The 23,770-nt window shown below is 43.0% G+C and overlaps 2 protein-coding genes across 3 annotated transcripts in view; both read right to left on the bottom strand.

Moving 5' to 3' along the window:
• wdr47a (WD repeat domain 47a) overlaps positions 1-7,091 on the bottom strand; it is an 11,088-nt gene extending 3,997 nt beyond the window's left edge. Inside the window, exons 1-9 of the mRNA XM_008333857.3 lie at positions 4,888-7,091; positions 3,415-3,584; positions 3,009-3,092; positions 2,839-2,923; positions 2,449-2,580; positions 2,173-2,349; positions 1,580-2,088; positions 1,371-1,488; positions 377-558 (exon numbers count right to left, since the gene is read on the bottom strand). Coding sequence (XP_008332079.1) covers positions 377-558; positions 1,371-1,488; positions 1,580-2,088; positions 2,173-2,349; positions 2,449-2,580; positions 2,839-2,923; positions 3,009-3,092; positions 3,415-3,572 — 1,445 coding nt within the window. The 5' untranslated portion in view covers positions 3,573-3,584; positions 4,888-7,091. The remainder of the gene's footprint in view (positions 1-376; positions 559-1,370; positions 1,489-1,579; positions 2,089-2,172; positions 2,350-2,448; positions 2,581-2,838; positions 2,924-3,008; positions 3,093-3,414; positions 3,585-4,887) is intronic.
• Positions 7,092-7,344: 253 nt separating this feature from the next.
• camsap2b (calmodulin regulated spectrin-associated protein family, member 2b) overlaps positions 7,345-23,770 on the bottom strand; it is a 23,776-nt gene continuing 7,350 nt past the window's right edge. Inside the window, exons 3-22 of one of the 2 annotated variants that reach the window (XM_008333851.3) lie at positions 21,745-21,924; positions 21,067-21,153; positions 18,393-18,534; positions 17,279-17,418; positions 15,435-15,525; positions 15,204-15,305; positions 14,744-14,813; positions 14,365-14,646; positions 13,520-14,231; positions 13,290-13,436; positions 12,833-13,046; positions 12,431-12,614; positions 11,633-12,332; positions 11,410-11,546; positions 11,093-11,307; positions 10,906-11,005; positions 10,454-10,519; positions 9,753-9,868; positions 9,547-9,665; positions 7,345-8,792 (exon numbers count right to left, since the gene is read on the bottom strand). In XM_008333851.3, coding sequence (XP_008332073.1) covers positions 8,493-8,792; positions 9,547-9,665; positions 9,753-9,868; positions 10,454-10,519; positions 10,906-11,005; positions 11,093-11,307; positions 11,410-11,546; positions 11,633-12,332; positions 12,431-12,614; positions 12,833-13,046; positions 13,290-13,436; positions 13,520-14,231; positions 14,365-14,646; positions 14,744-14,813; positions 15,204-15,305; positions 15,435-15,525; positions 17,279-17,418; positions 18,393-18,534; positions 21,067-21,153; positions 21,745-21,924 — 4,104 coding nt within the window. In that variant the 3' untranslated portion in view covers positions 7,345-8,492. The remainder of the gene's footprint in view (positions 8,793-9,546; positions 9,666-9,752; positions 9,869-10,453; positions 10,520-10,905; positions 11,006-11,092; positions 11,308-11,409; positions 11,547-11,632; positions 12,333-12,430; positions 12,615-12,832; positions 13,047-13,289; positions 13,437-13,519; positions 14,232-14,364; positions 14,647-14,743; positions 14,814-15,203; positions 15,306-15,434; positions 15,526-17,278; positions 17,419-18,392; positions 18,535-21,066; positions 21,154-21,744; positions 21,925-23,770) is intronic. The other variant, XM_008333852.3, reaches the window with a different exon arrangement.

The following is a 23,770-nucleotide window of genomic DNA, read 5'->3' as shown; positions in this document are numbered from 1 at the left end:
TGAAAAGAAAGGAAGAAAAGCAAATTTTCCGTATTGTTTTTTTGTCATTTTGTGAATGCAGATGTGGTTTAAGTGAGTGTAAAGGTCCATGTTTTGGGTTTTTGGAAGTGTGAATCCTGGATGTTGCATTGTGTAAAAACCTCACAAGGCTCGTCTGTCCCCTGTGAGGTGTGTTAGGCCACAGATGGTTCAGTAAGGACTGAGGGACACATGAGAGCCATCATTATCACAGCTTAACAACCTACTTGTCTTACTTCAGCAGCCGCAGCCCTATTGTGTGTAAACATCAACAGCCATGAGGTTTAATGAACTCAAACCAAACGTTACTACTCTGACAATCAGAGTTCACAGAAGACTTTTCCCATCGTGTCTGTACCTGTTGAGGAACTTCTCTGTGAGACTGTGCTGCATGTCGCTGGGTGGAGGCTCTTGCTGGACTCCTCCCTCCAGCAGCATCTGCTGGTACATCTGTCTCTGCTGCTGCTTCTGCTCCAGGTGCTGCTGCACACGAAGACGCTGGCGGTAGAACTCCTCGTACTTCTCCGTGGAGTCACGGAGCTGAGGAACAAACATTAGTCAAAGGTCAGGTCGATGTTTTTCTGACTCAAATCCTGGATGATTGTGTTGATTATGGGCTGGAGATTGTAAGTGTTTATGATTCTCCCCATCCAGACTATGGACCCGGTGTGAGTTAAAGAAAAACTGCCCCCAAAATGATACTGCCACCAACATGTTTTAATGGAACGTGCACAAATGGTTTTATCTCATCAAAGATTGGAAATCGTTTTGCAGGCTTTCCTTTAGTCCACTGTTGGGACAGGACTGTAATCACTTTGTTCTTTTTTGTTCAGTTTGAGTATGTGAGAAGGAAGGAGGGTGAGACTGGAGCCACAGACGGGTCACTTCCCCTCCCTGCCCTCTGTGTCTTCTCCTGGAAATCTGATGAGAATAGATCAATGTTTAGAAAGGGGAGGGGCGCTGGCAAAAGCTGACAAAAGGGTGGGGTGAAGGACGGAGAAAAAGGCAAGAGAGCTTGAGCAGGGAAGAGACTGCGAGATCACAGAAGCCACAAAAAAGTCTGCTTCTGTTTTTGGTCTCTTTGAATGTCTCTGTGGCAACAGTCTGGAGGAGCTGAGATCTAACTTCACACACACGCTTTCCAAAATAATAAGCACGAGACAGAAAGAAATAAACTGCATCAACACGAGGGCACGAACTGTCTATACCTGGCCAATATAGACCACTTTAAAAACTGTATTTCGACAGGGACTGTAAGAAACGCCCATTCAGAAAGTGTAGCACTCGCTCAGTAATGTGTGGTGTACAAACAGGTCTAACAAGTCAAAAAAGGCAAGGTCAGTGACATTTACCTCGTCCTTGTCAGCAGAGCCAGCAGGTGGTGCGTCCTCACCTGGAGCTGAGGCAGGACGCAGGTTCTGAGCTCCACCTGAACTCAGCATCTTGTCCACAGGAGTTTCCGTCCTTGATCTGAAAGACGTGAAAGGGTTTTAATATATTACAAACCCACAGAGATTTCCCCAGTTTTTAAGCAGGTTTAATACCAGCTTGGAGGACTTACGTTTCAGGTGACTCCTCAAAAATGCTGTGGCAGTCGGAGCTCTCCATCATGAGACTCCTGCTCAGGTTCTGTCCTGCTCCGGGATAGTGGAAATTGGCAAACGAGTGGGACATGGGAGAGACTCCTTTACCCGGCACTATCTCACCACCACTGGCTCTCTTGTCCTGACCAGACAGACCGTAGGACAGACCGTCCAGGGCTGGGTTCAAGGACCGAGACATGTAGGTGTCTGCAGATTGAGGACGTCTCAGTGGGGAGGACGGATACGGAGACAGTTTGCTGATGAGAGGGGTGAGGAGGTCAGCGTAGCCAGTCTTAGCGGGTTTGACCACGCGGTCCACGTGAATGTTGAGATGCTTTTGTTCGAAGGCGCAGGAGAAGGCGCTCTGAGGGAGTTTCTGCATCCAGCAGAGCATGGAGAGGTCGACGTCGTCACAGCCGTTACCACACAGCATGTCCACGCCCAGGAGGATCTCACTCTCTGTGATCTCCTCACCTGTGGCTTTACTCTGCTCAAAACAACGACAGCAACTTAAGCATGGGCCTAACAGTGACAGATTATACTGTACGACTGTATGGACAGCATTTCAAACCTGGCAGAACTCCACGCAGCACTCATAGAGGACTCCCTTCATAAGCAGCTGGAAGAGTCGGTCACTGCTGGCTTTGAATCCAGCCTCACTCAGCTTCCTGTCGGCTGGAATAAACTCTGCCACCATCGTGCAGGCTTCCTCAAAACACTGCACCCTGGCTGTGCTCGGGTTCCAGTCCTAAAGGGAACCAAGGCAGGAAATAAAACATTTCTCCAGTATTTTGAAGACAATGTATATTAGTCATAACTGATATTAAAAAAAAAGCCAAATCATTGCCTTAAACTCTGCGTGGTTTGTGAGACGGGGCAGTGTGAGGAGCAGACATAGTTTACTGTAATCATCCTTGGAAGGACAGAATTCCTCCAGGGCATGAAGACACTTGACTGCTTCCTGCATAGTGAACTCCAACTGTAAAAGATAAAACATACATTTCATGTCTTTGTCTTTTGTTCCACATCAGGGAAACAGAATTAGACAAACAGCTATGGTAATCTGCTGTTGTACTGAAAACATTGGCTCTCATTCCTTCATTCCTTACTTCAGGACTGAGCCTTTGTTTGCTACAAACAAACAGTAACAGTCAGTGACACAGCAGCAGAGTACAGTATGAAGACCCGACAACAGGACGTACATTTGGGCAGCTGTAAAAGCACTGTGTTTACTCACATGCTGTGGCTCATCCTCGGCTGACATGGCATTGTTCACACACAGAGCCTCCAGAAACTTCTGTTTCAGGACGATGTAGCGAAATCTGTGGCATAAAACATGGACATTGATGACATTAATGCCAGCGATAAACACAAATAAAAATCAACACAGCGGTGCTCCAAACGGACCTTTTTGTGTCAAACTTGTCCATACACTCCAACGGCTGAATAAACTGCAAAACCTCATCCCACTGCCCGTCCAGCACCAGTTGCCTACAACATTTTAGGATGAAAATACTTGTCATTATTCATAAATGTCATTATTTCAATGTAGTGTTAGAACATGAGAAGAGAAAAACATTGTCAGGGACTTTCAGGATAAAACTGTAACAGTGCACATGATGCACTGCTGGCTGACTTTCAGGAAATCACTCATGTCCAAAGCATCCGTGCAGTGTTACTATCTCTGATGCAGAAACACTAGACGGCTGACTCTGCCTGCTGGCTGTTGTTCGTGTGCCACGGCACACGGAGCTGCAACCTGAGAAGGCCATGATCAGAATGGGGACTGAGCCTGTTACTCTGAAAGTCTGACCTGAGGAAGAGCATGTCATCGGAGTATAGTCCATTGATGACGCCGCTCTCCTTCTCCAGGGCTAACATGCTGATGTGCAGTTTCCTGGAGTTGAGAAAGTCCAGGACGGCCTTGATGATTTCCACCTCCTTCACGTTAATAGTTTCTTCCGCTGTCATTGTGACGACGGGCTGAAAACACAAACAGAACAGGGTCAGTTCTAATTCAGTCTGGAGGCCTGGGAAAATTTGGATTTTTCAATGGAAATCCTTGGAAGCCCATACGTTTTGGATACAGCCACTGAAAAAAACACCTAGGTATGTGAATCTGATAAAATAACTAGAGGCTCTCTGAAGAGTATAACCCACAGGCAGAACAAGTTTCATCAACGTAAAAACTTGCCAAATCCGACCAACACCTCCTTCTGTGTCCAAAAATAAACTGCTGAGCAGTACAGTCTGTTCTAGAACAACAATCCTGGGTTTGCCTGTTCTATGGCTGTAGGAGTGAAAAAATAAATACTGTAAGTACATGAACTGTTCTGAACCTGAGGCTTAAGTAATTACATTATAATGAAGAGAGATTCTGCTGTATGTGAGCTCCTGATAACCAATCTAATATTACTGAAGCCTATATGTAAAACTTTAAGAATCTATTCAGATGGAATAATGACTCTTTCATCATATACCTGCACTGTTACTGTTACTGTTGGTATTGCTATACTGTAATTACTACTACCTTTATGAGATGTAGTAGTGGCAGCATTAGTACAATGACTATTATTTGCAGTTGTTCGATGTGTGTTTTATTTTTGCACTGATTCTTCGTTAAGTCAACTAAAAGGAACTGTGGTTGGATCCGGTGACAACACTGGTTTGATGAGAAACATCTGAGTGAAAACATTCAGAACTGCGTTGACAGCAAACTCAGCCTGCAGGGTGTGAACCACAGCAACACATGCTGTGTTTACAGTCTGTCCTCCTCCTCTAACGACCGTGGCCACTGTCTGCTGGAAGCATCCTCGGCCATTTAATGTCCAGGCTTCAAACATTTACATACATTATTTAAATATTTTTTAAAAGGTAAAATAATGTTTACATTGTTGTTGTTGACAGATGACTGTACACTGCAATGCTGCTGAGCTACAGTTACTAGCAGTCAGAACGACGAGGCTAATGTAACAGTTGCACTAAGCCACACTGTGTCCACTGATGTTAGAGGATTAAGCTGTTTATAAATGTTAACAAAACACACCAACGTCGGGATTACCGCTAAATACAAAACAAGGTCATTTACAGCCCGAGCTTAGACAGAGCAGGCTAATAAGGGCGGTGAGGAGGGGGCGCTGGGAGCTTTAGCCGCCGGGCTAAGGAGAAGCATCCTCCGCTGGTTAGCCGGACAACGGGCGGGGTGAGAGTGACAGACAGCTCGGTGTTTAATATCAGCGACAACGACACAAAAAACGAAACCAGTGATGAACGTAACAGAACTCACCTTGTGTCTAATAATACATGGGGTAAAGACGCTGCCCGTTGGCTGTTTGTGACGCTGTCACGACCGCACGGCTCTGTGTTGTGCTGTGGTGTCTGTCCGTCAGTCCTCCTCCTCCTCCTCCTTCTCCTCCTCCTCCTGCTGCTGCTTCTAACTGGATCTTTCTTTGGCTCTCACTGCTGTAGTCTGATGATGATATTGGTGATAGTGCCCAGCCCTGATACTGCTGCTGCTGTCTGTTTGTAGAAGAACTCCATCCATCCATCTGCTTACATGTAGTTTGTCATATTTATGTGTATAGTGTTGGGTTTGTGTTGATGTGCTGCTATCTGACTGCTTAATTTTCTTTAGCAAAATGTCAGTGAGGTGCAAAAAAACAATATTATAATTATGAAATTTGCAACAACAACAAAAAATAATTCTGTGTATGTAGTGTGTTAGAGTATTTATTATGAATTGATCTGAAACCTAACACTAATACCACAGCTCAGACCCTTAGGGACCATTGGTTTTCCATCTGAGACCCACTGTGAATCATGACAAAAGAAAATGCAAATGTTTCCCTCCTTCGAGCTGTCAGGGATGGATTGTTAGGAGCCAGCTGAGCACCAATATTGACACAGTGGGAGTCACAGAGCCCCTATGTTTGTCTGTTTCACCTGAGAGACGTCCCACAGAACACTCAACCAGACACAAAGACCAAACTGTTCAATGAAGTACTAGACAATAAAAACTCATAACAGCCAAAAAGAGATATGGAATAACAGACTAGCCTGGTGTGACTATAGTCTTTATCTAGCCTCGTAATTATATTTACCATTGTGTCATACAGTATTTCATCCATGTCACTGTCTGTGGTTGTAATTTCAGTGTGTAATCAGTGTTTAATTAGAGATGCTGAGCTTTTTCTGGAATCTGGAATCAGGATGTGCTGTTTATTAAAGTGATCCCAATAACAGGGTCATGTGGTACAAGGGGGTCATAGAAGAAAGATTTTCTATTATGACATGATGTTAGTTGTTGTTTTAATTTCAGCAGAATGAGTTGTGTGTTTACTTCAAGAGTCGGCCATTTTGAATGACTGTTGTTATTATGCAGTAATTCACAGTAGCTAAATACACATACACGTACATGTATGTTGTTTGACCTCCTGATTGCCCGGAATGTAAATCTTTCACAAGAAAATTAATATCAGTGAAGTAAATGAGATGAGACAGAAAATAATCAAGACAGGGTGAGGTCTGTTTGATTGCCTGCATTTTAATAAAGCTCAAAGGAATAAAAAACAACAACAAATATCCGTGAACAGTTAAGAATATTCAGTTTTTTATAAAGAAAATAAACCCAGAGTTGGAAAAAAATAGTATGATTTTCTCAATGTTCGAGTGAAATGCATTCACCACCACAACCATGCCTCACAAAGAGCTTCAGTGAAGACCTTTCTCTCGTTCTCTCACCACTGCTCCATCAGCACACGCCTCCAACAGATTGTTACAAAAAATACTTCTTTATGCCAAAATATATCTGTACAGTGTTAACGCATATGTGACAATAATGTGAACGTAAAGTAACAGGCTGATCAGACTTGATGGCTGACGGGGGTCTTTAAGTGCTGTCGTAGATGGATGTGTTTATTTACAGCGGTGTCTTTTCCAGACGACAGCACAGACAGTTATCCACTTGAGTTAAAAATAACATCGTGACTGTACCATCTGCACACACCGACTTTACATTGAAACAACTCTTGGGTCATTGCACCGACGGATGACACAGTGTGGGAATTTCCATCTAATACTAAAAGTGATGATAGTTTTACAGGTGTTACTGCTGAGTGACCACACTTGTAGCACAGAGGCCACCAAAAATGACTACAACATTCAAACATATACATGATAAATTATACTAAAAAGCTACTTAAAAGCTACTACAAGTTCTGTTTGAATGTAACCTGTATTGTACATTATAGAAACTGAATTAACTTATTTCTGTAAAATAGGTTTCTGCAAATAAAAACTAAAATACCTTACCTTTTAAAATATGCTCAGAAATAAATTAGGGAGAGGTTCTTTCCAGACATAGACTGTTTAACAGAAACTTACCAAGGCATACAGTTGCACAAGTAAAGGCCAGAACCTAGAGCTGGAGTCCAAGTACTGGATTATGGAAGTCATTTTACATGAGAGGAAGTCAAAAAAAATAATAAGGACCATCCATCCTTGTTCGCTGGTTTCAATCGTTGAAAATAATAAGGACCATCCATCCTTGTTTCAATCGTTAAATCGTTTTTGGTTTCTCTTTAGTAGAAGTAGTACAAACAGTTTGATGAAGACCTCAAATGTTTTGTTTTAACTAACAAACCACTTAAGACACTGAAGTGAATACGATGGTCACTGTCTATCAAGAACTATCAGAGAAAAAGTATAGTTAATAGTTAATAGTAAATAGTTTTCTACATATTTCATATAAGTTTACCAGTCCCTGTACTAATTTATCAAAAAAGTCACAACACTACAGTCAACTTGACTAAACAATAGGTGGATTCAGAGAGGAAGCCAAATTACATGGAAGAAACCCATGTACACAGGTGGAAAAGGGAATGAGGGAAGATAGTAGTTATTGTCATATAGTAGTATTGTCAAATTATTCTCCTGTTGTGCTCTATGGTCTGTTTTCCTCTAAATGGAATCAGATGTACGAATTGACCTATGATGACCTATTGAAGAAAACCTGCATTAACATTTGACTTCCTTTCATAGTAATAATAACTCTCATAACCAGTGAAGCTTCTGCTGGACTCCGCCCAGGGCCTCACTTTGATGATCATTTGTAACCACAGACTTTGGTCCTTTTTTAATATACTGTCTATGTTTCCAGAGTTGTTGGATGGGTTTCCATCTGCTCAATAATCTCATAACATTTAACACTTTACTGCAATTTACTGCAATCAAACCACTTGAGGTATTTTCCTCACTCTGCATGGCACTTTACTTTTCTCTCTCATTCACGCACACACACACACACACACACACATACATACAAATATCCATGAGTGTTTTTCAGTCATGTGTAAATAAAAAGATAAAACCCTAAGAAATTGAACACACACACACACATGCCTGTGCAGCAGCAAAACTTATATAAAAAATGCTGCTTTGACCTGATCACAGATCAGATTAAATGGCCCTGGAAATGTAATTTGTTCCCACACACACACAACTTGTCCTGTACTACAACATCATTTTTCAACAGGCGCTGACAAAATGCCACAGACACACACTTCCATGTGACACAAAGCAAACATAAGGCCACACATGTTCGACACACAGAATCCAAAAAATCATTCAGTGCTTCAGTGGTTCAACCAGGTAAGGCATCGCTCCACCAAAAGTCCTTCTTTTTTTGGCACACAAGAACATTGATACACATGCTGACATATATACAAACACACACACACACTCTTAGGTTAGTCCAGAGTGTAACAGTCACAGCTCTGTTTGTCTGAGAAGCTCACTTGTGTTCTACATTCCAGTTTAGGGGCCACAGTTTCCTTCAATAAAAGTCAAATTCACAAATCCGTTTTTTTTTCCAGAGAAGCGAATCATCTGGAACTACTTGGGATTCAGTTTTTTAGGCGTCCCCTGTTTTTTAGCCTGCCACAGATGGCTGCCGATGGTGATAGCGTCCACGCTAGCGGACATGGTTTTGGCAGGGATCAAGCTGAACTGCTTCCTGTCTGAGTTGTACTTGTAGAGGCCCTCGATCATCTTTGATGTGATGCTCTTAGGGCCGATGCCGGCCAGCCTGGTGATCTCTTCAGTCTCTGGGCAGTAGGTGTACACAGACCTGAACTGGCAGCCAGCGTCACGGAACAGCACCAGGAAGATGTTGGCCTCTGATTTCTCCATTTCCTGTAGAAGATTGTGGAAACAATCTTGTTAGGTTTATTTTGGTTCTTCTAAAGTTCTTCTGAGATGAAGCCAGTGCTAACAGTTTCTCCTCAGATCAATGAGATCTGTACATGTAGACTGGAGTGAGTGCCCTTGTTTTCCTTGCATAGACATAGAGACCGTCTTAGACATCAAGCTTCTGTCAGAATGAAGGTTTGTTTTGGATTCTTCAGAATGTTTACTGTTGTATTAACTGGTGACCTGTAAGGCATGCTGTCAAGCAAGATTACACCTGACCAACAGAGTCACATCAAACTAGTCGTCATTAGTTTTCATCTAATGCAGACACTGTGAATTATTGTTGCTAAGCAACAGTGGACCCGTTCTGTCAAACTCTCATCCTTCTAGCATTATCATGCTAGTCAATGTCTTAAGGATGCTATCCTGTGACAAGGCTAATAAAAACAGGTCTGAAATAATAAATAATCCCAATTAATCGTGGTTGTTTACAAACACTATTAATCATGACCAATTCCTGGATAGATTATTATAATAATCCAACAGTAGAGAGTGATAAGGAGTCTTGTCAACCCTGATATTTATATTTGCATGTCACCAGTTCTGGAAATAATTACTATACTAGTACTTTTAGGGGGATTTTTGAAATGAATCTGTATAATAATCACTTTTTGTGTAGCCTGTGAAATCCAAATGTCCTACTCTAAACGTCCAATGCACCCTTAATGTCACTCAACCATGCTAAGACTGAACGTACATCAAGTATCTTGTTTTTCTGGCCCTCGTTGACTTTGCCGGCCAGACAGCAGTGAGCCAGGGCGTTCTGGATGATGTGCTTGTTAGACTTTGCACTGGGCTCTTTGTATAGTTTGGGTCCTGGAAGTAAAAGAAAACGTGCATTAATGAGACATAGAAATAGGAACACAAACGACGCAGTTTTGAAAATGGGAACTGCATTAACACCTGTGTACTCGGTGTTGGAGGGAGTGGACGATGAGGTCGAGTCATTTTCCCAGTCCTTTTCTCCATTACGACTGCCAGCTGAAGGACAGGATGAAAAACCCTCTGCAGAATCTGGCCTGGAGACGATCATAAATGACAAATGACGCGGACACAATCACAGACAACAGAACAGAATTGGACACACACAGAAAAAGCAAAAGATTCCACAGTGAGACGTGCACAAACACAGATGACAAACACACACAGAGGGTTGTGGCAAAACAAGGTCAGAGAATGTGACTCAAAACTCCAAACTACGCCTGTTATCGGGCCTTACATTGAACTGTACACACACACGCATACTGCAGCAGATAAGCGTTTTCAGTCAAGCACAGCACAGTCTACAGTATATGTATTCACATGGCTTAGCAAACATCAGTTTTAGGCACAAAGCGGCAGCACAGAGAAGCGAGCAAAGCTAAGGACATAAAAACGCAAAAGCTGAAGAGCTGCAGTGGATTCAGCTCTAATTTTCTACAATGATGGGATTTACTGTGTATGAAACTGTCCTACTGTTGACACCACGGCCACTGGTGAGTGAGAGTATGTGATAAGAGGGCGTCTGAAGAAATGCAAACTAAACTACAGTCAAAACCACAACTACACCTCCAGCATGTACACATTTATTCTGCGGAGACACTTCTGTTTGCAGCGTTACTGACCTTCCCTTTCTTTCTTTGGGAGAACTTAGAAAGAACGGGGTTTGAGCAGAAACTATTTTATTGCCTCTGAGGGATGGATTCAAAGAGAAAGAACAAAGAGAAAGGCAATCGAGAAGGAGAAAGGTTTAGACAAGTTTGCAGTGTTTTTGAGCCCTTCATTTTTACATCACTATTTCCAAGTTTAAAAAAAAAATCATGATCTCAAGGTGACCACCAGAGGGAGCTAAATTACCACAATTGGTATGCGTGTACCACAGTTCAAGAATCACTGCAGTGATGGAAAAACCTTAGTTGTTGCTATACAGATTCACACTGTCCTTGGACAGAAAATTAATATGAGTTGTTTCAATACAGGGTTTTTGATTACAACCAAATACCTTTTTTACAGAAATTCTGACTACGGTCAGACTTCTGAATCAGTGCATTGATCAGGGCAGTGAGTGAAATATTACCTGTTGTTCTTTCTGTTGTCTGGCTGGTCTCGGCTGTTGTCGGCCAGGTTTAGAGAAGCCAAAGAAACACTTGACACTGAAAAGCCTCTTGGCCGAGCTCCTGCGACGTGACAGAAACACAAGGTCAAATCAGGGATGAGACGTCGTGATAGAACATCTTGGTGTGTATGGTTCGGGTGCTGCTGACCTGCCGTTCCTACTCGGGGAGTAGATAAATCTGCGACGTCCCGGTGGATTGACTTGGGGCGTGGCTTCTTCTTCAGACTTCCGGACCGAGGCTTGATGACTTCGTCCATGTCGTCCATCAGTTTAAGCTGCTTCCTCCTCAGATATTCATTCTTAATGTAATCTCTCCTGTCTTTCTCCTCATTTTTCTTCTGCTGCTCCTCCTCTTCTTTCAGACTAAAAAAACAAAATAAAAATATACATTTTTAATATATTTTTCCCGGTTTAAAGAATCTTACAGTCTCTTTGGTGTTCACGTTAGCAGTAAGAAAGACAGACCGTGCAGCTTCCTTTTTCTGCTCAGCGTCCAGCTCCTGCTGTTGCTTCTTTTCCTGCGCCTCCTTCTCCCTCCTTTGCCTCTTTTCTAACAGCGCTGCTTTCTTTGCTGCCATCTCCTCCTCGGCTTTCACATCATCCTAGAGATGGACAGACAAAATAACACGGGAGTAAAAACCTTTGAATTAAAACCTTTGAACGGTCCATGCAGAATTGGGCTGCTCACCTTGAAGAAGAATCCACAGCACATCTTCTGATCTTCATCAAGGTTTTTCTCCTCAGCATCTCCCTCTGTGGGTTTCAGCCCAGACAAAGGGATCTCTACCAGGTCTCTCCCGTTCTGAGACGCTCCTTTGACCCGTCTGCCTGAAACTCCTTGGGCCTCAGAAATCGGCTGATGTAGTTCTGGTTTTTTGTTGAACCCTAGTGAATTTCTTGCCTGTTTGACGTCAGTCTTCGACTGAGCCTCGTCACCTTCTCTCCTCTCCTCCTGCTTTTCTCCTCTCTTATCTTTGGCAGTGTCTTTAGCAGGATGCCGAGGAGTTCCAGTGATCTCCTTTGCTGTTGTCTCGTCTTTCTCGTTTGTGTTTTCTTTGCTGATGCTGTCTTTTCTTTCTTTGGAGCCAATGTCGTGGTCTAAATAATCATAGGAGCTGAGCTGGCTTTGGCTGGTGGTGAAACGCCTCAGTCTGGGCAGGCTGTCCACAGAGGTGGGCGTGTTAATCATACGGTTTAAGGGCATCACCTTCAGATCATTCGGTCGTGGATTCCGAGGTGTCCTGGCGTGAAACGAGGCTGGCCGCCGCTTAATGCCAGCAGGGGATCGATTGACAGGGCAGGGAGAGCCAGACGAGGACAGGTTGGGAGACAAAGACCCCACCGAGCCTCGGCCTGCGACGCTGCTGCTGCGCAACTCACGGAGCTGCCTGTGAAAAAAAACATCAGCCGTGATAAATAAGAAGCTAAAGTGAATGACTGAGGTTTAATTTCTACATCTGGTGATGTGTATGACATGATCTGACACCTGTGTGGAGACGGAGCAGGAGGTGGAATGACCCAGGCCTGATGCTGCTGCTCCTTCATAGCCATGATCCTCTCCTGCTGCTGAGCCAAACGCTGCATCTCCGTCTGCAGGAAACCCAGTGACGTATTCAGCCTCTCAATGGAGCGAGTATAATCAGCCAAGTCGACTTCTCCTGGAGTTACACCTGTGTCATCCAAATAACAGAGACAGAGTTTAAATGTCACTCACAGAAACACTCAAATCTTCATCTCCTTTATTATCTCAAGAATAGGTCTGTTAGACGACCTGAGCTGCTGACTCCCTGTCACTGAGTTTTACTTCACAGCAGTCATTTTCAATAAGATATCCAGCATTTGTCACCTGTTTCTGAACTTTTAAGAAGAACAAAACTGGACCTCATACCTCCAACATCTTCAACAGGAGATTTGGGAGCTGCTCCATCAGGTTTGCACCTCTCTGCCCGGTCCAAGCTGGCCTGACTGGATGAGTCTGATGAAAGTCTGTCTGCTCCACCTGAGGGAGAGCTGAGAGGAGCGACCACTCCTTTCCTCCTCACAACGTTCAGAAAAGCTGTTCTACCCATTTTCTGGCGATGGCGAGTGAACGCTGCCTCCACCTGGACGGTAGTTAAAGAAACATGAAGATGGTACTCTCTCCTGCTCAGTGTATTTTTACCAGGGCAAGTAATGTTACAAAGATGCATTAATTAATTAACGCTGCAAAAATACACATTGCACTTTTTTATTTTACATTTTTAATGTGCACATTACACTACGACTGAATTGATTTCATTTTTGCAAATTAATCGTAATTCATCTGGAATAAAAAAATGGGATCCTTTTCCTGCACACATTTTTACCTTCTTCTTCTGAGCTTCAATGGCTCTGCGTTTTTCCTCCAGTTTCATCCTCAGTTGGATCATCTCTGAGGCCAGGAGGTGAGAGGGGTCTCTGGGCAAAGGTGTTACTGGAGAAGGTGACGTGATCGGCAGTGGAGGTGTAGAGATCTACGGTAAAATGGAAACATTGTGGACAACCTGACTTTGCTGCAGCTTTAAACAGTGTCCATGACACAGATTACATCACAAACCTGAGGAGAAGCATTTTCCTGTTGTGCGTATGGTAAGTCTGGGCACTCTGGTGTTGTTCCTCCACTACTCCTTCCCTCCAACTTTCTGAATTTCTGTTCTGCGAAGCTGGTCATCCGCACCATACCTCCTCCAGAGCCAACAGAGGGCGATGTAGAGCCTATGGTGTGGGATCTGTGGAGAACAGGTGCTGAGCTGGAGCCTGGTCTCCTTTGTTCCTCACCTTCTGTCCTCTTGCTCTCATGAGTAGAGTCAACAACCGGTTGTCTTGCTCCTTCCCCATTTCTCAGTCTCTCTGTCTGTTCAGGCAGGGGACATGACCTGGTCATGGTCTCACAGTCTGGGTCAATATCTGAATAGTCTCTGAGTGAGGAGGAATCTTCGTCCAAGCTCTGGATGTCCTCTGTCCTCACATTAATACCAGTGTCCAGTTCATCTGTGGACAGTGAGTTAGGGTCCTGGTCGTTGACTCGAGCTTTAGCACAACCGGGGTTGTCTCTTTGACCACGGTCTCCTGGAGGGTATGAAGGCTCAGCACCGTGAAGAAAGAACCCATTGTCCTCTTCTCCAACTCCAAGACTAGCGTGAGTTCTCTCTGTGTCGTGGATGATCTTCAGCGCTTCCTCAATACTAGGAGGTGTTGAAGGGCTGATGTTGTTGGTATGATGATGGTCAGAGCTGTGATTGCTGTCTGGGAGGACTCCATTGGAGAACCTGAGGACAGAGTCAAAGGAGCAAGAGCTGAAGACAGGTTCAGTCTAAATGTACCTAACAAGCCTTTACATGTGTGGATAAACGTTGACTAAATGAAATTATCCTCTTGATGATGTCAACATTTCAGCTGTACCTTCTTTGGTTCTTGACTGAGAAAGTATTGGTCCGACTCAAGGGTTTACGGGAGTTGAAATCCTCCTCTTCCTCTGGTATGTGTCTGCTCTGGCCGTTGACACTGACCGGCATTAGAGATAGGTGGCGCTTCATGCCTCCTCGAGATGCATGTTGAGCTCTGAACCCGAGACCATCGCTGCTGGCTGAACGTGTCATACCCCTGAGTGAGGGAGTTTCGCACGGTGGCACGGCTGCGTCTCCGTCCAGAGGAATTTCGAAGGAGATCCCACGACTGGTGGAGCTGATGGAGGCAGTGAGTTCACTGTTAGCTCGACAGGAGAATAATAAAACAGAAAATTAAAACGCTCTGCAAGTGCTTAATGGTGTCGCATACTGACCGGTTTTCTTTGGGCCATGTCCCAACACAGCCGTCTACGAAGGACATGGAGGTAGATCGCTTCATGTTACCTGTCAAAAACCATGGCAGAGTTACAGAACATTAGAGGAAATGTTCAACCACATAAATCCTAACCAAGTTTACCAATAACTATTTGTTGTTAGAATGTATTAAGAGGACATTAGTTCTAATGCATCTTTGTAATGCAACCACTAGATGGCATCTGATTGTTTTTTAACGCTTCAGTAACTACTAATGTGGAAGTTTTGATGAAACCACCTGCAGAAAAGACTGTTCTTTTCAGTCCTTCAGTGACGTTCACCTCCATTTCCTATGAATAGTTTATGATTGTGCAGCAAACTCTACTTATGTCGTCATCCTAATCTCCAAGATGGGCAGATTAGGGACTTTTGCAAACAGCAATAACCGAGATCAGCGTCAGGATTGTTTTTACGATTTACCATCCACACAGATGTTCTCTGGGCTCTCAGCTCTCTCTGCAAAACTCGGTTTTACTGGACTGGACACAGGGGCCATGTTTTTCAAGGACACTGGTTCACACACTGCACAAGAAAGAAAATAAGACAACAACAAAATCATTCAGTTTTAAGCTGTACCACTGCTCTAACTATCACAAATACTGTAAAAAAAAAACACAGGTTGATATAATGATTGTGAGATTGTCAGTGTACCGTTGGGGTTGAAGACTCTCGGCTGAACAAATGAGGGCTTCACCACTTCAAACCACCAGAAAAGTTCAGCCATAAAGACCAGATAGTTACTCTGTAAAACACACACACACACACACACACAGAGTTTAATTAAGTCATCAGCCAAATCGGTGTCTTTGAATCATTTCTCTTCTTTCCTCGTGTTTCCATAGAGATGATGATCTAAAAGCGTAACTTGACAGATCAGTGAGGTCAGGGCCTGATGACTGTTGCTTGGTAACAGGCTCAGGTGTGAGTGAACGGGCACCGCCGCACCTGTTTGTTTCCTTCTGCCAAACAGCTGTTTAATGTCAAACTGACACAAAATCAGGACAGGGTTTTACAGCTACTGTGAAACATTTTTAACATCTATTTCTACGACAGTTTATTAATCCTACATACAGAGAGCTGATTTTGCTACAAAATCAGGACAGGGTTTTACAGCTACTGTGAAACATTTTTAACATCTATTTCTACGACAGTTTATTAATCCTACATACAGAGAGCTGATTTTGCTCTGTTTGGTTTATTAAGGTTATTTTTTTTTTTTTTTTAGTTTTATTGTATTCTATATTTACAATGCTGCAAAAAATCCCACAGTGTCTAATTAAGATTCAGTGAGGAGCCAGTTTCTGGTGAATGGGCAAAATGCCAAAGGCTGAAGAAGCTTCATGACCATTTCGCTCTTACTTGCACTAGTTGTGTTATTACCAGAGTGCAGGATCAATACACTCACTGCACTATTGACACACTGCAAACCTCCACAAACAGTGAAAACACTGAAAATGTGAAAGAGAAGAAACAGAGAGAAACAGAGAACAAGTGCAAAGTTTAAAACAAAAAACTCTGCAGTGTTGTTTTCAAGAACGGTAACTCCCAGTCAGTTTGGAGCGTGACTTGAATCTAAAACCCATCTACCCACGCGCTTTGCATACTTTGCCCCACACTGGCTGTGCTGCTTGTACAATCAGGAGGGCACAGAGATGCTTAACAGTAGAGCTTTCATGAGTCTGAAACAAACGGGCAGATCGCTGCCTAAAGACCGACTCAGTCAGCAGTCCTGGTGTCCCTGAAGTTTATGAATTTGGTTGTTTGATAAAATAAAATGAGGCCAAGGACAAAGGAGACAGACAGTGACGGCTCTGAACTGGGAATGTCCTCTGAGCTCTGTCTGTCTAGAGGAACAGAGGAAGGAGAATTGTTGGCCTAGTAACAAACACACACACATACTTAATATGCCACTGACGACAGGGCTTGCAACACACACATTCGTGATCAAACTTTTCCTCACATGACTCATTCTTGCCCATTTGTAATGTCCTGCAGACCTCACTAAGTGTTGGACTGTTCACCAGCCAGCAGAGACTGGAGGCTGGGATTACCTTAGCAGGCTGGGGTTAACTAACTATTTAACTTTTTTACGTTTCAAAACATGTCCAGTACCACTAGCGCTTAAGCACACCACCCAGGAGCTGACGTTTTGTCAGCTGTTGGTTAGGACGGAAAACAAATAAAACACCTGATGGGCAACATACTGCTGGTTCAGCTGCTACAGTACAAAGCTATACTTTAACTCTTTATACCCTGTACTATACTCTGCTGCTGTTAATGCAGTGAATGTCTCCATTGAGGGATGAATAAAGGACTTCTTATCTTTTTTGTTTTAGTATAATTAGTGAAAGACAATATGCAGTTGAAAACTATTGTTTCTGAGGTTTTTTTGTTACGTTTATTATTTTTCTATCTTCGTGGTAATTTTCTTTGTGAGTAGTTCTGCAAACGTGTACATTTCCATTGATATCTACAGTAAATACCGTTGCTCCTACCTTTATGGATGCATGTGCATAGAGCATGTCCTCCAGGCTGAAGTGGCAACAATGGTTGAGGTTGTTCCTGCAGAACTCCTGCACCAGCTGGAGGTTGTACAGACTGTCAGCCAATGACATGGTCTCCTTGAGGCAGATATCTGCTCAGCCACGGGAGGGGTCACAAACGCACCAAAGGGTGGGGTGGAGAGAAAAGGCCAGACAGGAAGGCAGGAGAAAGATAAGGCGTAACGTTTATGTTTAAAAATGGATAATGAGATGAGGAGAAAATGACTCTCCCTCCTGCTATTTTTGTAGTAGTTGATTTAGAGTGTGCTAAAATCTTTGCTGAACTGAATTCCCCAGAGGTTTTTTTTAAACTTCCTTCTGGATGAATCATCAAGATTTTTATCCCCTGACGTGTACTGTACATGAGGACAGCCCATGAATGTGTAGGATATCTGACAAAGAATGGAAAATGTACAGGAAACCACACATTATAATCATTTACTTTTAATTAAGATTTACAGCCGGCCATTGAAACGACGCTGAACCCATTTCTTCCACATCTGGTCCACATGTGTCTGAGCTGCCTGTGGACTACAATCAATCCCCAGAGCCTCCTGGCATAACTGCAAATATCTTTTATGATAGAAATAGCAGTGAGCTGCTCCTCCAACCGTTCTCCTTCACCATCTGAACCTACAGTAGGCCAGGACATTTTTAGAAATAAGTGTGCGGGTGAGCGGAGAGAAAACAAGCCTTTATTGCTTTGTGTTCTCCGTGTTTATCTACGTCCCTAAATCATCTCCGCCCTACATGGTCTCTCTCTGTTTATCACGTCTTCTCTCACAAATATCAAGAAAAAATAACGTCTACGATCAGCTGAATGTGTCGTACTTTAAGATCACACAAAAAAAGTAATTGAAACAGTGTCGTTGTTTTGACCATCCAGCAGTGACACCAAAAGAGAGAGTCTTTTGTGCTGTCCAGCTGAGACTGGACACGGTGTGGTTAGAACTCTGTATACCATTCAGTACTGACTCTACTGTTTTTGTTCTTTGAAAAAAAAAACACAATTAAAATGGGCGTGGGCAGTGAATAAAGAGAGCGTGTGGTTGCAGACTGAGCCTACCTTCCAGTCTGACTGCCTGTGGGCAGTAAAAGTGCAGTAGGGCAGTGAGGGCACACCCATCTGTGTTGTCCTTAAGCAGGTTGTCCACCATGGGGAGTGAAGGAGCGTTTCGCTGCTGGTTGTACTCCCTCCTGTAGCGAGCCTGAAATAAAAACGTTTCCAACACTTAGTCGCATTTTGGTGCTGTCATCGACGACAATCACGCACACAATAGCAACCAGGGATGTTGTTTGGGTTTTATTCAAATGATGCATCATGCAAATAAAAACCGAGGAGTGACTTTTCAATCATATTAAATAGAAATGATCGTTAAAATATTGTTGGTTTGGTTCGATTGTTTGTGAGGGTTAGGCACAAAGGACATGCTAGAAACTGCATGGGATTCACTTCATGCAAAGACCATCCAGTCCAACGTGGGTGAGTTCAAAAGTCAGGGTTAAAGGGTTAAACAAGTCTCTGATCGTACGGAAACAATCCTTATTTAAGGGTAATAGCCAGTGGAAGAGGATTCTGATGTTTGCTGTTAGCAAGCAAGAGAAACACCCAGTTACCTGTTCAACATTTTAAGCTAAACTTTCACTATTAAGGCTAAATAAATGAGGATTTAAACCAAAAATATCTCTGTCTTTACAACATAATTTACAGTAATGATTATAAAATATTCGTACTGGGATTATTATGCTCCTGATAAAAGCATCACCGTTATAGGGTTTGGGATTTTGTCTGGGCCACATGCATGGCAAACTGGATAACATCATCAGGAAGTTGATGGTTGCAGAGCTGGGATTGAATGAGTTGGAGGATGAAGGGTGATGAAGAGGGTTTCTTCAGAATGGAATGACTTACAGGTACTAATCTCCAGTACCATTTGCTGGGAGACTTGATGGTGAAGAATGATTGGAGAACAACAGGAGAGAGTGGGAAAGGCATTAGGGCTAACGGCAGTTTCCCTGCTACAACTCCGAGGGACAACGACTAATAAATGTCTCTATAGAAGAATTCACCATTGGAGAAACAGTGTTGGAGAAGTCATCTTGATATACATTAATGTCCACATGTTAAACTGACATACGCATCAGGAGGAAAAGTTAGTATCTTTCTTAACATGTTTACATGATTATCAGACAGAGGAATACAAAAATCAAAAATAGAAGAAAAACAAAGTAATAACTTTAGTAACCAAAGCAACAGACTGTAGTTAGTCAGTCGTACAGAGGTTCAGTGTGTGAGCACACACATTCACACACTCTGAGTCATAAGACCATAAGGCTGAAGATTTTTCACATTAGTCCAGAATAGACTGAATTTACCAAGAATGATCTTGTGTGTGTGTGTGTGTGTGTGTGTGTGTTAGTGAATAGTCCTCTGTTGTAGTTGATGACAGGGAGTGATGTCAGATCAGCTGACTGGCATAAAGTAAACACAGCCTCTGATTGAACAAATTCATTAAACCCTTTATAGTTATGAAATGAGATGCAGCCAAAAACACACACACAAACACAAACTATACTAATCTAATCTTGGATGGCTCTCTCACTTTCTCTCTGTCTAAAACATAGACCAATGGTTGTCTTCATGTGAGGTCTGTCTGTCCGTCCCCCTCCTCTCCTGCCTGTGGTGATCAGTGTCATCACCCTCACCTGTGCCTTCCTCATTAGTCTGACTCCTGTCACCTGGTGCCCTGCCCTCAGTCCTCTGTGGGTCATCAGTGTGTGTGGTTGGTATTGGTGGAGTAGTGTTCATGCTGTGTGCTATGTTTCTGGATTTTGCCTTGTGTTCCATGCTGCGTTGTATTTTGCTCTTTGTTCCATGCTTCATGTCTTGCTTCGTGTTATTGCTCTTGTGATTAATTTTGTATCCCTGCTTGGTGTTGGTTCCTGCCTGGCCCAGTTTTCCATGTGACTGTGCTGTATTCTAGTTTTGACTGCTAAAATAAACTTTCCCTGCACCTGATCCATGTCTGTCTGCTGCTGCATTTGGGTCTTGCCTGTTTCCTGTTAAACAGACGTTGAAACTGATCTGATACTCCACTCAAATACTCTTAAATATGTCTATACAGTAATATATTTAAAAGTTCTGCTCACTTCCTGTTCAGTTGGCTGTGTTAACTATGCAGAAAATGTATTTATCTCTTCTAAAATGTTTGTATTTATCTGGTTGTTAATTTCATTGATATATTTGCCCAATAGGACAAAAGCTGCACTACATAAATAGACAGGGTTGTGACCTTAGACCTCATGCACTGAACTGTACTGTTTTCACATGGACGTTACATAAAAACAGAGATGACAGTACAGTCTCTCTGACTGCTGACATTTTTTTTGTCTTCATGTCTTTTTCCATTCCTCCAGCCTCCCCCTCCTCAATTTCCCCCCTTTCCTCCGCCTGTTTGTCACATGCATGTTCTCCCCTCCTACTCAGCAACAGCAGAGGTTATGACTCCTGCCAACATTTTCCCTGCAGCTGGCCTGACACTACGCTCATCTGTTCTTCTACTTTACCTATTAATGTCACGCATTTCCTCTCATATCTCATATAGATGAAGTAGAAAAGACAAGATCTAAGTTTTAGATGCAGGTTAAGTTTTCTATTGAACTGATACTAAATAGACTTAATTTTTGAATATTTACTGTATGCCATTTATGTGGTAAACAAATAAAAGATTTATTTATACTTTATGTGTTGCTCCGTTTGAGTCCTGCAGGGAAGCGTCTCTCAGCTTCTGCTCCTCCAAGAGAATATCTCGCAGATGTTCATTCACCTGTAGACACAGAGAGAGAGAGAGAGAGAGAGAGAGAGAGGTTTCAGATTTCACATTTTTTATCAGGCACTCACATTCTCATTGCTAACTTTCAGGGTGGAATGGAGAACCAGGAACAAAAGTCTCCTTACATCAGAGAGACAGGTTTTCATCACTTTTTGTCCATTATCAACCTGCAGCTTAATGTAACTGTAACCTAATACTGAAGCACTCAGCTGACTGGAGGCTGGACCGCACTATACAAACAACTTCAAAGATCTCTTTACTGGCTCTGTTTAATTCTGTAAAACGATTATTTTTACAGATACTCTTCTGCTCAGAGTCGGTGTGTAAACAGTGATAGGAACATTTTGTCCTGAAGTGACCAAAAGTTCTATCAGCCAACACTGCTCAGAGCAGGAGACAGACATACTGTCATCTGTGCATTTCCCTTATTTCTGTGAATGACACCAAGGAAAATACAGTATTAAACAATGTACAATAAATAAAAAATCAGTTCAACACTGAACTGTCATAGACCGAGGACCCTGTGTATAATGACTTAGACGTTAGGATTTTGAAATGAATAGACGTCATTACAGCCACGTGTACCTTATTGATCCAGGTCGTGATTGCGTCCTCCGTGTCATAAGGCAGCTCCTGGATGTGTCCGTCCATGTGTGAGGTTTCGGCCGAGGTGCACCTGTCGATGCAGGACATCACTCTCTCCACACTCACCATCTCCACAGTGTAGGCCATCATCAGCATGTCTATAAGAGCCAGATGGGAACTCTGTAGAACAGAGAACAGCAGTGTGGTCAAAACGGTGTCTTTAATGAAAAATGAGGATGAGCGAATATTATCAGTTCAGAGTAGCAGGCCTCTCTGCTGTGTTTGAATCATCAACCTCATCGTTAGTGAATAAACATTTGTAAAATCAGTGTGTTTTTTGTAGATCGTAGCTTGTTATTTGGACGTCAATACTTACACAAAGCGTTGACATTTTCCTGCCCTTTCTAATCCCATTCCTGGTCTGCCAGACTAGCAGACCTCCCCTTCCTTTTCCTGTCAGAGAACAGGACGACTCAAAAACACCTAAGCTCTGTGTTTTGTATGTACGCACATGCTTACGTCTGTGGACTCAAGTGTCTGTGTCTCCAGCCAACCTAACTGAGCAAACACGTACAGTCAGGTGTTCCGTGACTCTAACCTACAGACACAAACAAGCCGTTTGTGACTTTGTAGAACTGAGTCTGTCACTGTGAAGCAAAGGCTTCTTATTCACCACTTCGGAACCTGAGGTAACACTCGGTGTGACTGAGAGTGAGAGTGATCCTGGCTGTGGTTAGCTACTGCACCATATTCTCCAGCACTAGGTTCGTTCTTGGTATATTTGTTGGTATATTATTGTCATCTATAACCAGCACTGTATTTGGCCTGGGTTTATGGTAGTTTACTGTTAAACCTAAACAAGAAAGCTTTAATGGCAGCTGAGTCTCTTTTTTAAAAAGAGTTTTCTGCAAATGTCCGTCGACCCCACCACCTTGAGTTCAGAAGCCCCTGGTCATATATTATGTGCTCAGCAAGATGTCAAACATGCGTGTGTGTCTGTGTGACAGTCTTACCCAGTCACTGTAACAGCTCTTCCTTATAAGGCTATGGACATTGCATACAAAGTAAAGGGTGGTAAAGAGCTGCAGCACAATGTACTCAGGCATAACAGTGGAGCATCAGTGTTTGTTCTCTGCCTTATGGCTGCAGATATGTGTGTGTCTGTGTGTGTACACTACAGTAGTCACATGATCACAGCCGTTCCTCACGATCTGCATCTCAGATATTTTTCATGAAAGCTGTTTGAGATTGTGTACAGACCTTCTAATCATAATTTAAAAAGAACGATAATATGTTGAAAGTGAGGTCGCGACCCCAAGATTGAAAAACACGGTATTAGTCGTTCTTGTCTTCAGATGTTTATGTTAAACAAAATGGCAAGGAAATTACCATATTATGGCTCATAGTTCTATTGCATTCTGGGAAATGTTCTTGCTTTAAAACGACTTGTAGTCAAAGAGTGATTTTATGACATACTAGACAAGCTCTTTGGAAGAGTGTTAAAGTAGAAGGTGACATAGTTTTATTGGAGCTGCAGACTTGTTTAGACTCACAGTGAGTGCCTGTCCTCCAGAGTACTACAGCAGTACACGTCATGTCTTCTCTGCTCTGTGCTGCGTCTCTTCCCAGATGTTCGTATAAACACTGTCCTTCTTTAACTCTTCTCTGGCGTACACATGCTGTCCTGCTCGCCAGCACCACATAACTTACCCTCCTTTCCTCTAGTCTCGACCCCCACACTCACTCACTCACTCAAACACACTAGCCCCCTCCTCCTGTCCAGTCACGGACGTCCACATTAACGCTCTCTGTTTTCCTCGTGCTCCACTTTCCTGCTTCCTTTTAGGAATGGCAGCCAGAAAACTAAAGTCTTCCCCCTCCTTTTTCTCTCTCTCTCTATATTTATTTCCTCCCTGACACACTGCCATGTCCCCGCTCCAGTTATTCCCCTTGAGCACAGGATTTGGAAAACCGTGAGGTCATCATTTTCTCTCAAACACAAAGTACCACAATCGGTACCGAAATG

The sequence above is a fragment of the Cynoglossus semilaevis genome, chromosome 20, assembly GCF_000523025.1.
Source record: "Cynoglossus semilaevis isolate Cse_v1.0 chromosome 20, Cse_v1.0, whole genome shotgun sequence".
Classification (NCBI taxonomy): domain Eukaryota; kingdom Metazoa; phylum Chordata; class Actinopteri; order Pleuronectiformes; family Cynoglossidae; genus Cynoglossus; species Cynoglossus semilaevis.
The sequence above is the reverse complement of the archived record's forward strand: the minus strand, read 5'-3'. Positions and strand labels throughout refer to the sequence as shown.